At 36.8% G+C, this 18,162-nt stretch overlaps 2 protein-coding genes across 2 annotated transcripts in view; one reads left to right on the top strand and one right to left on the bottom strand.

Moving 5' to 3' along the window:
* The window catches only part of LOC131064829 (disease resistance protein RUN1), a 29,256-nt gene extending 17,539 nt beyond the window's left edge, over nt 1-11,717 (bottom strand). The window contains exons 1-3 of the mRNA XM_057999118.1: nt 11,227-11,717; nt 10,042-11,143; nt 9,593-9,886 (exon numbers count right to left, since the gene is read on the bottom strand). Coding sequence (XP_057855101.1) covers nt 9,593-9,886; nt 10,042-11,143; nt 11,227-11,717 — 1,887 coding nt within the window. The remainder of the gene's footprint in view (nt 1-9,592; nt 9,887-10,041; nt 11,144-11,226) is intronic.
* Nucleotides 11,718-12,973: 1,256 nt separating this feature from the next.
* LOC131064830 (uncharacterized) lies at nt 12,974-15,979 on the top strand. Its single transcript, XM_057999119.2, has 2 exons — nt 12,974-13,599; nt 15,334-15,979. The coding sequence occupies exons 1-2, from the start codon at nt 12,974-12,976 to the stop codon at nt 15,977-15,979; spliced, it is 1,272 nt and encodes a 423-aa protein (XP_057855102.1).
* Nucleotides 15,980-18,162: the final 2,183 nt, after the last annotated feature.

Genomic DNA, 18,162 nt, shown 5'->3' on the forward strand with positions numbered 1-18,162 from the left:
GAGATGCCTACCTAGTTTTGCTTCTTTCTCCTCACAACCAAGTCTCCCCTGCAAAAAACCCATTAAAATCCTAAAATACATAGGCCAATCCTGTACTCCACCAAAGGAAGAAACTTCTAGTTGACTAGAATGCAAGATATGGCCATTTTTGGATAAAACCCTAGCCAAACCCTTACTTTCTAGGTTATAGTCAGAAAAATGGAGGGTTCTCACTACACAAAAACAATCAAAACCTCATACCACCACCAAATAAAAAATAATTCATTCCTCCATCTACTCCATGAATTATTTTGTCAAGTTCAAGCCGGTTAAGGACATATAACCTCTGTAAACTCAAAATTTATGGGAAAACTCAAATTTTCAGTATTTTATTGCTTTCAAAATTCAATCCAAAGTCACACCCAGCCTTGGGAATCATGTCCACAAGGTATATATCCCTCTCCAATGGTTACTAGCCAAATTTGGAAGAGTTTGGAGCCGTTGAGAGGCTTACATCAACTGCATTTTGAAATGTTGCACTTTTGCACTCAAAAGTTGCACTTTCAAAAGTTGCACTTTCAAAAGTTGCACTTTCAAAAGTTGCACTTTCAAAAGTTGCATTTTTGCATATAAAGTTGTCAAACTCTCTAAGGTTGGGATACACACACTTAGATAAACCAAATACCACTAAGACAACCTAAAAACTCATCAAACACAAAAACAAACATCCTACTACCCCTATTGACCATATTTTCCTAATTGGTTTATCAAATTGCCTAATTAGTGACATGGGTTTACATGGTGGGGTCTTTATTGAATACATGAAACTTGCATAAACACAAGACACTAAGAGAACCACTATGATCCTAGTCTTCATCCTTAGATCCATGATTTGCCTGTTGATGAGGTGCCCCTACACCATACTCCCTGGGAGAAGAGATCTCAAGCCCAGTTGAGATCAAAGTTTGGAGATCTACACCATGGTTGGGAGTCTGTTTATGTGTCATCCAAACTACCTTAGAGTCTGGTTTGTCCTGCGAAGCTACTAAATACTCAATGCACTCCTTGTTCCTTGTCCTCTTTGTCATTGTAGTGTCTAGAACCTTGCTCAACTTTGGTGAATCATGCTTTGGAATATCAACATCTGCTGCAACCGGTATTGGTTCTTCTTCTTCATTACCATGACCTTTGAAAAGTGTAAGATCACACACATTGAAAATGGGTGACAATCCAAGATCAGGAGGAAGTTGGATTTCATAAGCATTCTACCCACATTTCTTCAAAATCTGACATGGTCCAATCTTCCTCTGCATGAGCTTTGTGTATTTCTATTTTGGGATTATCTCCTTTTTCAAATGTACCCATACCAAGTCCTTAACATCATACTATACATCTCTCTTTTTCTTATCAGCATAAGCCTTGCACTTCACTGCAGATTGTTGGAAATGAGACTTCACTTGGTCATGTACCTCCTTTATCACTGATGCAAAAGCTTCACCATTTGCACTAATGGATTTTTCTTTAGGTAAATCCCTCAATTGTAACACACCTCTTGGGTGGATGCCATACACAATTTAGAAAGGAGACTTCCCGATACTCCTATTTATGGTGTCATTGTAGGAGAATTCTACTTGTGATAGAATGTTGTCCCTTTTCTCTCCATGTTGTCTTGTCAAACATTTTAATAGGTTCCCCAAGGACCTATTGACAACTTCAGTTTGTCCATTCGTTTGGGGATGGTAGGCTGATGATAAAGCTAGGTTAGTTCCCAACTTCTTCCAAAGGGTCCTCAAAAAGTGACCTATAAACTTTACATCCTTGTCTAAAACTATGTTTACTGGCAATCCATGTATCTGGACTATCTCTTTGAAAAACAAGTTTGCAACATATGAAGCATCACAAGAGGTTTTGCATGGCAAGAAATGAGCCATTTTTCTAAATCTGTTTACCACTACAAAAATACTGTCAAATCCTCTCCTTGTTCTAGCTAGACCTAATACAAAATCCATGCTTATGGTCTCCCATGGCCTAGAAGGAATGGGTAAAGGCTAGTACAAACCTGCATTGGTGTATTTTCCCTTAGCTTTTTGGTAGATTACACATGTTTCCACAAACTTCCTTACATCTTCCTACAACTTAGGCCAGTAGTAGTGTCTTGTCACAAGGTCAAGGGTCTTGTCAAGACCAAAATGACCTACCATTTCTCCACAAAGCTTCTCCCTAATGATATTCAATCTCATAGAACACTTAGGAATACATAATTGTACACCCTTGAATAGCAATCCCTCTTGGATAAAAAGTTCATAAAATTGAACATGATACCGGTCACCAAAAGACTCACATACCTTGTAGATCTCTCCAAAATCTTCATCAACATCATACATGTTCTTCAAGGAGTCAATACCAACACTTTCCATCTTGATTTGACTGATAATTAAAACCCTCATGCTCAAGGCATCTACAACTTTATTCTTAACCCTCTTTTTGTGTTTGAAGTTAAAGGTGAAAGCTTGTAGGATTTCTTCCCACTTCATGTGCTGGTGGTTTAACTTCTCTTGGCTACTTATGAAGCTTAGAGCTTGGTTATCAGTGAAAACTATGAACTCTTTAGGCAATAAATAGTGCCTCCACTTCTTCAATGACTGAAACAAAGCATACATCTCCAAGTCGTAGGATGAGTATCTCCTCTTGGCATCATTTATCTTTTCACTAAAAAAACAATTGGCCTTCCTTCCTGACTGAGTACTACCCCAATAGCCATGTGGCTTGCATCACATTCCACCTGAAATATCTTGTTGAAGTCTGGTAGGGCAAGGAGTGGTTGTTCTGGTACTTTCTTCTTCAAGGTTTCAAATGAGTCATCTACCTCCTTGGTCCAACTAAACCTGCACTTTTGTGCTCCTTTTATGGTGTCAAGCGTAGGTGCACAAACATGACTAAATTCCCTTATAAACTTCCTATAAAAAGCTGCTAAACCATGGAAACTCCGGACATCATTCATGGTTTTAGGTGTTGGCCAAGACAATATAGCACTTACCCTTTCCTGGTCCATTTTCAACTCACCTTCTAAGATTACAAAGCCCAAGTAGATGATCTCCTCCTGCATGAACAAACACTTATCCCAATTTATCATTAGTTGCTCTTCATGTAGCCTTTTGAGGACCATATCTATGTGTTTGAGGTGCTCTTCCCTTGTGTGGCTAAAAATAAAAATATCATCAAGGTATAATATCACAAACTTGCCTATGAACTCCACCAAGACCCCATTCATCAACCTCATAAAGGTACTATGGGTGTTGGACAACCCAAATGGCATGACTTTTCATTCATACAACCCCTCATTGGTTTTGAATTTTTTTTTCCATTCATCCCCTCGCCTTATTCTAATCTAATGGTATCCACTTTTTAGATCCATTTTGGTGAAATATTTAGCACTCTCCAAGCAATCAAGTAAATCCTCTATCCTAGGGATTGGGAACCTATACCTTATAGTTATCTTGTTGATGACACTTGAGTCTGTGCATAGCCTCCAAGTGCCTTCTTTCTTGGGTGAAAGGACTATTGGTATTGCACATGGGCTTAAAATTTTGCCAATTAGTCCTGATTCTTGCAACTCCTTAATTTGTCTTGCCATCTTTGCATTCTGATCTGGAGTAAGTTTGTATGCTTCTTTATTTGGTAAGGTAGATCCAGGGATCAGATCTATGCAATCACTGATGTCTCTCATTGGTGGCAGGGATCTTGGCATTCCATCTGAGATGATGCCTTTGTACTTGTCAAATAACTGTCTGAATGCAAGGTCTACGTGCCTCTGTCCTTCTTCTTTCCACTTTGCAAAATTCTCCTTCATTGTCATCTTGGACTTAGGGATGAGGGCATAGAAAACTGCACCCTTCTCTGTAATCTCCTTCATGAACTGCTTTCCTTCTACTAACAATACTTTGGCATCTTTTCCCTTTTGTTCTATCTCACTCTCCATCAAGGGTAAAAGCTCTATCACCTTACCATCTTTGGTGATTGAATAGGTGTTTCTAACCCCATCATGGTAAGCCTTCAAATCAAATTGCCATGGTCTTCCAAATAAGAGATGACATGCATCCATCTTGGATATATCAAATGGCAACCTATCCTTGTATGATCCAATCTGAAACTCTACCAAATCCTGCTCTTCTACCACTGCTTGTTGACCTTGGGTGAGCCATGAGACCTTATAGGGGTAAGGATGTGGCAATCTTCTCAACTTAAGCTTCTCTAGCATTTAAAGAGACAAAATTTTCAGTAGATCCAGAGTCTATCAAGACCTTGCATACCTTTCCTCCTGCCTTGTAGGTAGTTTTGAAAAAAGACTTTCTTTGTGGGGGCTCCTTTTCAAGTACCTTCATAGTATACTACTCTCCTCATCATTAGAGCCTCTCCTCTTTTAGGGTAGCCATAGCTATCAGGAGAATTAACACTTTAATAGGTGTTTTCACTTGCCACACTTTGGCAATTTGATTCCTGCACCAAGTTGCTCCTCCTTTTGCCCATAGAACTTGTAGCCTTCTTCGGAAACCTATTGGCCATGCGCCCCTCTTGGTTGTAGTTGTAGCATCTAGGAGGTCCTTTGCCATGGGATCTTCCTCTAGAGGATGGTCTTCTACCCCTAAAGTTCCCTCTTTGATTGTAGCCTCCTTCGTTATAATTGCTCTCTCCTTTGGTGCCTTCTTGGCTAGACTCACCTTGGTATCCAAAACCATTTCCTCTACCTCTGAAAGGGCCTCTTCCTCCTCTTTTCCATCTCCCTTTTCCTCTGCCATTTTGTTCATGTCTTCTCTTTAGTTTCTCCTCCACCTTAAGCGCCAATTGAAAGCATTTTTGGACTGTCTCTGGGGTGTGGAGATTCAAATCTTCTTGGATGGCAAATCTCAGTCCATTGAGATATCTCACCACTTTCTCATCTTCACTTTCCTTTACCTTGGTCTTCACACACAACTTCATGAACTCCTCTATGTAGGACTCACATCCATCTCCTTTTGATTTAAGTTTTGTCTTCTCTTATGCAATTGGACATTATAGTCCACTAGAACATAGGCTTCCTTCAACAAAGCCATCATCTTCTTCCAAGTAGAAACTTTTCTTTTCCCCTCTTTCACCCTCTCATCTTGGATGAAACTCCACCAAGTTAGTGTAGCCTCTTTCATTTTGTATTCGGCCATCTTCACCCTTTGATGCTCTGGCATGTCTTCACTCTCAAAGAAATTGTCAAAGAAGTCTATCCACTCCATCACTGTATCCTGTTCCATCTTGTTGACAAACACTGGCAGATCCAATTTCACATCCATAGTTATTGTTTCCATGGAGTTGAGGACACTCATCAGGGGTCTTTGGTCTATAGGAGCCTCTTGTTCTTCTTTCCTAGGGATCTCCTCTTCATCCCCTTCTTCAACGCTTCTAGAGTCTCTTTCTCCCCTCTCCACTTTGTCCTTCAACTGGTCCATTTGATCTCTCAAGGCCTGATTCTCAACCCTGACTGCTCTACTCTTTGCCATCTACTTCTTTACCAAGATAGCCAACTCAACATTGGTCATTCTTGATGGGATTTCTTGGGATCCCTCTTCCTCTGACATCTTGTCTTCTTCTTCTATCCAAAGAACACTCATATGCTTTGATACCACTTGACGTAGAAGCCTCCTCATACCTAAGGATAAGTCCAAAAGGTTAGGGTCTGACCCTTCAAATGAAAAAAATAACCCTACAAGGAAGGATTCCACATCTTAAGGTTTTGAACTACTCTCCACTACTCAAGCCTAACACCTACTCAAGATGAGTAAATGGCTTCAACTTCTCAAACATGCCTCTCTGTTAACTCCTGCTCTTAGGGGATTTGGAATTGGTTCATTCATGACTACTAAGGACTGTTCCAAGCCTTGGTTTAGGGTTTTGTCTTCAAACCCTTATTCCTCCTTTGGAAACCTACCCCCTAGGCTAGTAGCCCTCCTAGACCGGTATTTTGCCTTTAACTCCAAAATCTTCTAGAAACTCTAAAAACTATTCACCATTCCAGATACCCTTTTGGGAGTTACACTCATCCCCAAAATGTTGGCAATATCTGAAACCTAAGGTTCTGAACCCCTTAGAAGCCTAGAGACCTAATTCGGGGGATTAGGCCTAATTTACAAAGAAACCCCCATTACCAGTATTCCAACTGTAAAACCAACTTTATGAACATTTGGGGAATAGTGAAAAACCTATAATTGCAGGGTTGCACGCCTGGAATCCATCGCTATCCGATTTTATGATGACTGTCCTAAATTTGCTTAAGGTAGTCACATATAGATGCCTACCTAGTTTTGCTTCTTTCTCCTCAAAACCAAGTCTCCCCTGCAAAAACCCATGAAAATCCTAAAATACATAGGCCAATCCTACACTCCACTAAAGGAAGAAACTTCTAGTTGATGAGAATGCAAGATATGGCCATTTTTGGCTAAAACCCTAGCCAAACCCTTACTTTCTGGGTTGCAATCAGAAAAAAGGAGGGTTCTCACTACATAAAAAAATCAAAACCTCAGACCACCACCAAATAAAAACTAATTTATTCCTCCATCTACTCCATGAAAGATTTTGTCAAGTTCAAGCCGGTCAAGGATGTACAATCTCTGTAAACTCATAATTTCTGGGAAAACTCAAATTTTCAGTATTTTATTGCTTTAAAACTTAAATCCAAAGTCACACCCAACCTTGGGAATCATGTCCACAAGGTATATATCCCTCTACAATGGTTACCAACCGAATTTGGAAGATGTTGGAGCCGTTGAGAGGATTACATCAACCACATTTTGAAAAGTTGCACTTTCAAAAGTTGCATTTTTGCATAAAAAGTTGTCAAAATCTCTAAGGTTGGGATCCACACACTTGGATCAACCAAATACCACTAAGACAACCTAAAAACTCATCAAACACAAAAATAAACATCCTACTACCCCTATTGACCACATTGTCCTAATTGGCTTATCAAATTGCCTAATTAGTGACATGGGTTTACATGGTGGGGTCTTTATTGAATACATGAAACTTGCATAAACACAAGACACTAAGACAACCACTATGATCCTAGTATTCATCCTTAGTTCCATGATTTGCTTGTTGATGAGGTGCCCCTGCCCCTGCACCACTAGTAAAGAAAAATAAGGCCACTATCTTGACTAGAGAAGTAATAGATACTAACAAAAAAAAAAAGGAATTAGAGGAAGTGAGTGAAGAATCAAGTCTAAAAGAGCAGGAATATGATTACTTATAGATGAAAAAGAAGAATAAGGATGGAGTTGTTTTTGTCTTTTTGGGTTTTCCATGTAAATCCGGTGTTATGGTTATTTGATTCTATGTCTCCTTTCATGTAGTTAGATAATTACATTTTAAGAATTATTGTTAAAGAAATTAAATAAATTGTGTAAGTACTAACTCACCGCCCTCTAAGTACTCTTGTATGTTCAACAATTGGTATTAGAGAAAGGTTCCTTTGTACAATCTAATAACTAAGGTAGATCTCAAAGTGCAACACATGGGATCTAATGTACTACCTAATCCTCTAGAAGATGATATAAAGACATGTTTGAATTCAATGAAAAACATTGTTAAGTTGATTATGAAGGAGAACTCATATCTGCACTAGAAGATCTAGATGCAACAAGCAAATAAAATGAAGAGTTTAAAATCTAACTCAAAGAGTCAAAAGGATTTTGAGTGCTAAAGTTGAAACCCTAGTGATAGTATACAAAGGTTATTTATAATTATCTTGAAACCCTAGTTTTTTTTTATTAGAAGAATTCACAAGTATATAATTTTATAAAAGACCATGACCAAAATATAAGAAAATTTTCCTTCATAGCCATGAAAAATGACAAGTGGGGCATTCTCTTTTGTTCCAACAAACATGGTATATTCAGAGGATGTACAGATGTACATTTACTCTAGTTCAAATGAGATTGACGATACTAAGTTTAAAGAACTCAGATATAAGGTCTTTGATGACAATGACTAATATAAACTGTATTTTGCGAATGTAGAAGCAAAGCAGCTGGATACCTAGAAAGATTACCATAAATTATTCTATGAACATGAATGGGTCTAGTATGTGTTAGGAAAAATTCATGATGATTTAATTTATCTTGAGAAACCCTATAAGTTTACTAAGGATTTTATTAGTGTTATTATTGGTCTATTTACCATCGAACTAGTCCTGATAATGAAGGAAATAAAGAATGAGAGAGAAATAGAACTGACTAGTGCAAAGTTTGACAAAAGAACCTTGAATGTTAATGACATAATCAACCCAGGTGTTTGAGTGTTTGTTTCACTAATTTTATGTAAACAAATGAGACTACTGTACATAAAATATCTATGGATAAATAATTAATCATCAATGATAATAAAATGTTTCTAGATATCCGAGTTACAATAATAAAATCGATTAATTATGTTTATATATATATATATATATAAATTAAAAAAAATGAAATTAGCCTAAGGATTTAAGTTGAATATTGTATAACAAATCATGCTAGGGGATTTGTGATTATTTATGATAACATAATTATCACACGACTATTATTGGATAAGTAAATTCAAAGTGTGCTACTCTAGTTCAATTATCCACACGTAGAAATGATTTCTACAATTAAGCTATTGACCTCCTATTTATGGATTGAATCTTAACCTATAGACTCACTATGAGAGTTTAAAATTTCTCAACCCAATTATCTAATACAAGATATTATGGTATCTACAAATAATAGGGGTAGATATAGAAGAGACCTTCTTCTTAGTAAAACCCCTTGATTTGATTTAATTGTGTAGTCAAGCTTGAAGACACACAACATAGGTAAATAATATGTCTAGTCAAAATATTGATATCATATTAATGCAATTTTAACTATTGATACTATAACATTAGTCTTTAATGCCCACTAACCTAGATTCAAGATTTATCTAATTGATCATAAGGAATTAGTTTTTTCCCTTTTATTCAAAACACTAGAACACAAAATTGAATAGATTATTTTCAAGTTGGTAAGTAACAACTAGATAAAAATGGTTTGACTTGAGTCGATAATTAAATTTGAATAATTATAATTATGAAAGTTGTTAGTGTATAACTCCATGAGTTAACACTTACTCAATCATAGTTAGGCGACTTACATCACATGCCAATTGACTTTGTCAATTGGGCGAGTCGTTTGTAATAGGTGTCATCTCACTTGACACCTCGCCTCTATTTTAGGGTGGTTACAGTATTCTCTTGCTTTGAATATTGCCACCTATCCCCATGTTGTGGAGAGTTGGGTATGCAACCTCTAATATTTATACTTGTCATTTGTCAATACAAATTGTTCGTTCTACTTGTAGTCTCGTATTTGATATTCTTTCCACGATATTGGTTTTCTATAACCATAACCACATTTATGAAGAGAATCTAATAAAAAACAAATAATTGAATCCAAATCCTTATAATATATAAAATCAAAATCAATAAAAATTAATAATAATTACAAATTTTCAAATAAAAATATATTATACATTAATTATGGCATTCGAGACAAAAAAATAAAAATAAAAATAAAAAATATGTATGCCTTACGTTTGGATGTTGTTCTGTGTTTTCGTCCCAGATATGAGCAATCTGGCTATCGATGACCTCCAGAATAACAAGCTTGTTCAGGTTCATTCCCGGAGGTAGCCGTATTGATGAACATCTCGTCAATCTTAGCCATCTTAATTCGTCAAAGTAGCATGCCTCAGGAAAGTGTCCCTCTATCACAACATTTGAAAGCCAAAGCAGCGTCAAGTTGTACAGTTGCATGAACATGTCTACCTCCATTGTCTTCCTTTCCTTGGGCTCGTAGCAAAGATAACGCACTTTCTTGGCCTTCTCCTTGATTCAATATAAAATTACACAGATATCACTCACTTCCAGTGTAAGCAGAATTTAGTTATCATGAATGATATAAACATAAAATAACAACCTAAACATTTTTTTCAAAGTAGAACACTTGTAATAGGACAGGATGTAGAGAAATAGCTAAATACCAAGGGTCGATGTAAAACATGCTGAACTGCGTCCTGATCGAATAGTCTTGTGCGTTTGTGGGGCTGGGAATTCATTTCATTTGCCAAATTTCTTGCCAAGTCTTTGAGGCAGCCATGGATCATCAATTCATTACTAGGGCCCAAGTTTACCAAGGACTTTTGCAAGAGATTTCTGAGAGATGCGTGACATCTCTGATTCAGTTCTGCCCAAAATATCATAGCAATTTCTTTGTCCGTCCCTGTAAGAAAACAAGCAATATCCAGAAACATTTCCTTCTCAAAGGAATCAAGGATATCGTAGGAGGCTCTAAGTATCTTTTGCATATTGGGCTCACACTTTAACTTGTCTGCCATGCCTTTCCAAACATTTCTATCGGCCACACCAGCCAGGGTTTTCCCATGAAGTTGGAGGGCAAGAGGAAGGCCTTCACAGGCACTAACAATAGTGTTGCTTAGAGTTTGTAGCTCTCCCTCTGGATAAGAGAAGTTAGGGAAAGCATAGAATTTGAATAACTCCATGGCATGTTCGTGAGGAAGCCCCCTCACCTCGTGAGTTTCGTCAACTTTGGCCAATTTTAGAATTTGTTGATTCTGCGTTGTAATAAGCAAACAACTGCCTTCCCCGAAGTCAGTGAAATTCCCCCCCAAAGCTTCTAGCTGCTCCGAACTTTGAATATCATCCAGCAGGAGGAGAATTTTCTTACCCTTGAGAAAGTGTTGCAGGCGAGCTTTACCTTTATCAACATGATCTACTTCGTCTCTGAATGATGTGATATCTTCTAGCATCTGGGTCTGCAGCTTTACAAGTCCACTTAACTGATCACATCTTTCTCCCACACCCAGTACAAAACAATGCAATCCAAACCGAGAGTATAAGAGTTGATTGTAAACAACCTTGGCAAGGGTTGTTTTGCCCACCCCGCCCATCCCATGTATACCCACTTTCACAACCTCCTTCTGACGATCTGCTCTGTTTAGTAATCTCAAGAGGTGCTCCACTTGCCAGTCTAAACCAAAGCATGTTGGAATGTCCAGACAGCCCTTCTCTGAAAGTAATATGTTCACAATTTTCTCCAGAACTTGTTTAATCAAAATTTCCTCCCTGGAAAAGGGTAAACTAATATCAATGGCATAGTTTACAGATGACTATTGGAAAGAAAAAAAATTCATATAGTGGAGGCTTACCCGGAAATTTGATCGAGTGACCAGCCAGGTATACGGCCAATACGCTGTAATGCGCTTTTCAATTTAGTGATTTCTTCAGGGCTGAAGGTTTTCAGACTTTCATGTTCCTCGAAGTCTTTTGCATATATGCCTCCATCCGGGTTACGAACGTCCGAAGGAGAAACTTTGTGAAACAGAGGTATGATTCTTTTCCCACACTCTTCCATAAACCCTACTTCTTTCAGGCACCATTTCGAATCTGCGAATCTTTTGGAGAAAATAGGAATACCGATTCTACTTGATGAAATGCCTCGCTTCAAAGAACGGGAGATATATTCACCCTTCTCCAAGCTTTTACTGTCTAAGAAGGTAGCAATGCCCACTTTAACAAGAGCAGAATGTAATTGAACAGCAAAATCTCTGGTGTCCTCGCCGCGAAAGCTCAAGAAAACATCATGATAATATTTTTTGTTAGTACAGGAGTCGGCTGAAGACCACTTAGAGAGGGCCATGTTGCGTCTGCAACTTTTCTCAAAGATGAGAACAGATAAACTGCTCAAGGATAGACTGGATTCCGTTTAGTTTGCACTCTGTTTGATATGCTGTCCAAATTATTTATGTTCATATCCCCATTTTCTCTTATACCTTCCACGTATGGGGATATAAAAGACATCAAATTTCATGTATATATTCCTATATATATTTTGCTCTACACGGAATTCTTATATCAGTATAGTATAATGTACATGGTATATTTATTTTAGTGTGGATTAAGTTTTATGATATCAGAATGTTTTATATTGTGTGAAGTTTTATGTTATCATACTGTTTTCACATGATAATTAGTCAACGCAAATATCTGTCACTCCAACATTTTCTCCGCCGCCCTTAAAAGTTGACAGGATAGGTGGGCTCAACAACTATTTTTTATTTAGTGATTCAAGCAAGGCCATACGATAATATCCAGACCAAATATCCATTACTCCAAATTTTTTATGCTTCCCTTTGGCTGATCAGCCGCCTTTAAAAAATGACCCAAGTTCGACTTCACTCCAAGGCAATTTTTGTACAGCTTCAAGCAGGGGCGTAGGATCACTTGGCCAAGATAAACTTTTACCCAAACAATAGACTAAGGTTAGACTAGAGCTTAGTTGGACAATAAGAATATCCTCTGCACATGGGTGTTGGAGTTAATCACCAACTACCAAAACTAATGCATCTGCAGTCTTCTGATCAAACAAAGGACAATTGCCAACTTGTTTTTGATGGCAAAATCTTCCTCTTAGATCTTTCCACGGTGATCTAGAAACTTCAATTTTAATATGTTTTTTTTTGTTTATTGTGTGACATATGATTAGAAAGACAATATATGTAGTTTTGAAATATATATGTAAAAAGTGTGCCCAGAAAAAGAGCTACAAAACCAGTCAATGAAAGAGAAGAACAGGGATTTTGTATAGCAGCAAAAGAACATTTTGTATAGCAGCAGAAGAACAGGGGAGTCATGATATTTGAATTTTTCTGAGTCTACAAAATGAGCAGACCTCAATAATATGAGGCATTTTGTAATCAGTTCTGTGATAGAATGAAAATAATGGATTGTTGATTTAAAATCTATTTTCTTTTATCTGCCCTGTTTTTTTTTGTTCTGTTTTTTGCTCCCCTGTTTCTTTCCAGCAATGGTATCAGAGCTGAAGGTTAAAAGTTATTGGGTGAAGTGACTGAGAAAGTTTTTCAAAGAGATAGAAAGGTTTTTTCACAGTCTATAATGGCAGCTCCAAGCACAAGTTTGAGAAATCCACAGATCCCACAGTTTAATGGGAAAAATTATGATTATTGGGCAATCACAATGAAGGCATTATTTTGTGCACAAGATTTATGGGAGTTTGTTGAAAATGGCTACCAAGAACCAGTAGATGCAATAGCATATAATGCACTAACTCAAGTAGAGAAAGACTTATTGAAGGAAAATAAAAAGAAAGACTCAAAAGCCCTCTTCCTCATCTTTCAAGTAGTGAATGAAAGCATTTTTCCAAGGATTCAAGCAGCAACAAAGTCCAAGCAAGCATGGGACATTCTTCAAACAGCCTATCAAGGAATGGAAAAGGTAAAAATAGCTAAGTTGCAAATGTTAAGAAGGGATTTTGAGACCATCTACATGAAAGAATCAGATACAATAGAATCATTTTTCACTCAAATCATTGGATTGGTAAACCAAATCAGAACTCATGGTGAAAACCTTGAAGAAAGAAGAGTAGTTGAAAAGATTTTGAGAAGCTTGCCTACAAGATTTGAATCTATTGTGGTGGCCATAGAAGAGACAAAGAATCTCTCACAATTTTCAATGGATGAGCTTCATGCTTCACTCATTTCTCATGAGCATAGACTAAGCAGGTCAACAAATTCAAATTTGGAGCATGTATTCAAGACACAAGTTTCAATCAACCATGGTAGAGGTAGGGGAAGAACAAATTTCAGAGGTAGGGGAAGAACAAATTTCAGAGGTAGGAGAAGAAATTCATATAGAGGTGGAAGAGGCAGCCCATCAAACTCAAGTGGAAGAGGTAACAGCCCATCAAGCTCAAGTGGAAGAGGCAACTATCAAACATCAACTCAAAATCAACCCCAAAGCCAAAGGTATGACAAATCCTCAGTCCAATGTCATTATTGCAAGAAATTTGGGCATTACATAAATGAATGTAGAAAGAAGCAATATGATTCTAGACAACAAAGGGCAAATTTTACCAAGGAAAATCAAACTTAGGACAGCATGTTCATAGCTTGTAATGTTGCACAAGAAAGTGAGAAAGATATATGGTTTTTAGACTCGGGTTGTAGCAATCATATGACTGGAAATTTGGAAATGTTTTCTAGTTTGGATGAGAGTGTAAAATCAGATGTAACACTGGGGAATGACAACAAAGTTTCAGTTATGGGTAAAGGTAGTGTCAACATTCTAACCAAAATGGGGGAGAAAAAGTATATATTAGATGTCTATTTTGTTCCTAGACTGAAACATAACTTAATGAGTATAGGGCAGCTCATTCAAAAAGGGTATAGAGTCTATTTCAAGAACAAAGAATGCATAATTTTAGACAAATTTCCAAGCAATCAGCTCATAGCAAAAGTCCAAATGACAAGCAATAGAATATTTCCCCTAAGGATAAAACCAGATTTGAAAATAGAGTTTTCTCAAGAACATAACACAATGAATCCACGAGTGCATGAAAGAAAAGTTGCAGTAGTCCCCCAAGTAGTTTATCAAGCTGAAATTAAAGATGAAAATTGGTTATGGCACCTAAGATTTGGGCATCTAAACTTTGGAAACTTAAACTTATTGCATAAGAAGAAAATGGTGATGGGGTTGTCACTAATAGAAAAATCGGATAGAATATGTGAAGGATGCATTTTGGGTAAACAACATAGAGAATCATTTCTAGCTGGAAAGTCAATTCGTGCAAACAAACCATTAGAGATTATTCATTCAGATTTGTGTGGACCAATGAAAACACCTTCCATTGGTGGGAGCTACTACTTTTTGACATTCATTGATGACTTCACAAGAAAAATTTGGGTCTACTTTCTAAAACATAAGCATGAGGTGTTTCATTATTTCTGTCAATTCAAGGTTCTTGTTGAGAAACAAAGTGGGCACTACATCAAAGCATTGAGAATAGATAGAGGAGGTGAATATATCTCAAATGACTTCATAAGATTTTGCAAAGACCATGGAATCCACAAACAATTTACTGCAAGGTATACCCCACAATAAAATGGTGTCGCTGAAAGAAAAAATAGAACAATAATGGAAATGGCAAGAAGTATGTTGAAGGCAAAGCATTTGTCAAATGAGTATTGGGCTGAAGCAGTAGCATGTGCAACATATATAATTAATAGATCTCCTACTAAAAGTGTTATCAATATGATTCCGAAAGAAGCATGGAGTGGAAGAAAACATAATGTTTCTCATATGAGAGTATTTGGATGTGTGACATAAGCACATGTGCTAGATGAGTTGAGAAGAAAGTTGGACAACCAAGGAGAAAAATGTATATTTGTGGGATATAGTGATGAGTCAAAGGCATAAAAGTTATACAATCTAATCAACAAAAAAGTTATAATCAACAGAGATGTGCAGTTCATAGAAGATGAAGCATGGGATGGAACTTTGGACAAAACAATCAATATTGCAGCCAATATACCACAAGAAGAAAATGAAGATTTTATATTAGCAAGTACTCCTTCAAATGCGACTCCTCCTATAGTTGTTCAAGGTCAACAAAGTGGACAACAAATAACACCATCAAGTGTAAGGACAGCCCCACACACTCAAGCAAATACTCCATCAAATGTGCAAGTAACACCATCTTCAATTGGTAGTCTTGGTGCTGGACCATCAAGCCCACATTCAACAAATGCAAGTGACATGTCCAATCCTACATTAGCAAGCTTGAGGAGACAAAAAATTAGAAGTTTAAGGGAGATTTATGAACAAAATGAAGGTGAAAATAATGCGGGTCAGACTTCTCTTTTTGCTTTATACTCGCATGTAGATGATCCAATTCATTTTAAAGAAGCTATTAAGGAAGAAAAATGGGTGCAAGCAATGGATGAAAAAATTGATGCAATTGAAAAGAATAAAACATCGGAGTTAGTTAGTCTTCCACAAGGAAAAGAGGTGATAGGAGTGAAGTGGGTTTACAAAACAAAACTGAATGCAAATGGATATGTGCAAAAACACAAGGCAAGGTTGGTGGCAAAAGGTTATTCATAACAACCTGGGGTAGACTACAATGAGTCATTTGCATTGGTTGCTCGCTTAGACACTGTGAGAACAATACTAGCCATAGCAGCTCAAAACAAGTGGGCAATATATCAAATGGATGTGAAATCAACTTTCTTAAATGGTATTTTAGAAGAAGAAGTCTATGTGGAGCAGCCACCCGTATATGAGATTTTGGGTCATGAAAACAAGGTTTACAAGCTCAAGAAGGCACTTTATGGACTCAAACAAGCTCCAACAGCATGGTATAGCAGAATTGATAGTTATCTTTTACAAAATGGACTCAATAGGTGCAACAGTGAGCCTACACTGTATACCAAGATGAATAAGCAAGGTAAGATCATAATTGTTTGTTTATATGTTGATGACTTGATATTCACTGGTGATCTTTCAATTGACATGTTCAAATCAGCTACGAAGAAAGAATTTGAGATGACTGATTTGGATTTAATGAGATATTTTCTTGGCATTGAAGTAAGTCAAAATGATAAAGGTATTTTCATTTCACAATCTAAGTATGCAAATGATATTTTGAAGAGGTTTAATATGATGAATTGCAAATCAGCACCAACACCAATAGTGACAGGTTTAAAGTTGAGTAAAGATGACAAAGGAGCTAATGTAAATCCAACTTTGTATAAAAAACTTGTTGGTAGTCTCATGTATCTAACAACCACAAGCCCGGATATAATGTTTGGAGTTAGTCTCATTTCAAGGTTCATGGAGTCTCCAAAAGTGACACATTGGAATGCTGGAAAAAGAATTTTGAAATATGTTAGTGGAACAAAGAATTATGGAATATTTTACTCAAGGTCAAATGATTTCAAGCTGATAGGATACATGGATAGTGATTGTGCTGGCAACATAGATGATAGGAAGAGCACTTCTGGTTATGCTTTTCATTTTGGATCAGGCGTAGTATCATGGGCTTCAAAGAAACAACCAATTGTAACTCTTTCATCAGCTAAAACAGAGTATGTAGCAGCTACAGGGGCAGCGTGTCAAGCCGTTTGGATGAGAAGAATGTTGAAAGAATTGAGGTATGAACAATAAAGTGCAACAAAGATATATCGTGACAACAACTCAGCTATAGCATTGTCAAAAAATCCAATATTTCACAAAAGGAGCAAGCATATAGACACAAGGTATCACTTCATCAGGGAGATGATCAACAATGGAGAAATAATTTTGGAACATTGTAAGTCAGAAGACCAACTTGCTGATATCTTCACCAAATCATTGGGAAAAGAAAGTTTTGTGCATCAACGAAACAACTTGGGTATTGTAGATGGTAGTTGTGATTAAGGAGGAGTGTTGGAGTTAATCACCAACTACCAAAACTAATGTTGCCATATTTCCTTTCTTCCTCTCGTGGTATACTGTCTTGTCATCTGCAGTTTTCTGATCAAACAAAGGACAAATGCCAAATTGTTTTTGATGGCAAAATCTTCCTCTTAGATCTTTCCACGGTGATCTAGAAACTTCAATTTTAATATGTTTTTTTTTGTTTATTGTGTGACATATGATTAGAAAGACAATATATGTAGTTTTGAAATATATATGTAAAAAGTGTGTGCCCAGAAAAAGAGCTGTAGAACCAGTCAATGAAAGAGAAGAACAGGGGTTTTGTATAGTAGCAAAAGAACATTTTGTATAGCAGCAGAAGAACAGGGAAGTCATGATATTTGAATTTTTCTGAGTCTACAAAATGAGCAGACCTCAATAATATGAGGCATTTTGTAATCAGTTCTGTGATAGAATGAAAATAATGGATTGTTGATTTAAAATCTGTTTTCTTTTATCTGCCCTATTTTTTTTTTGTTCTGTTTTTTGCTCCCCTGTTTCTTTCCAACAATGGGGTGCGTAATTCTTTCAATCCAAAAAGTATTTACTAGAGGAGAAAAGTGTTTCAATTATAAATTACAGACCAAAAATATTGAAAGAATAATTGTGCTCTCTAGAAATTAAACATCCTTTCCCATCTGCTAGCATCATACGTTAACAATAATTATCTCGCACACCAACAATTTACATGTGGATAATAAAGTATAATAAAGTGTTTACTTATCAACATTTGCATTGGCAACATAACTTTGAGCACATTATCTAACTAATAATGCAATTAATTTAAAAATCTCATATACATTCTAGTACATATATATCTCATTATTTGA

The sequence above is a fragment of the Cryptomeria japonica genome, chromosome 2 (assembly GCF_030272615.1).
Source record: "Cryptomeria japonica chromosome 2, Sugi_1.0, whole genome shotgun sequence".
In the NCBI taxonomy this organism is placed as follows: domain Eukaryota; kingdom Viridiplantae; phylum Streptophyta; class Pinopsida; order Cupressales; family Cupressaceae; genus Cryptomeria; species Cryptomeria japonica.

Bases quoted from the DNA above. Each gene is read 5' to 3' on its own strand.
- LOC131064830 (XM_057999119.2), top strand. From the start codon at position 12,974: ATGGCAGCTCCAAGCACAAGTTTGAGAAATCCACAGATCCCACAGTTT. The intron at 13,600-15,333 runs GTCAACAAATTC...TATAATCAACAG, and splicing joins CATGAGCATAGACTAAGCAG to AGATGTGCAGTTCATAGAAG.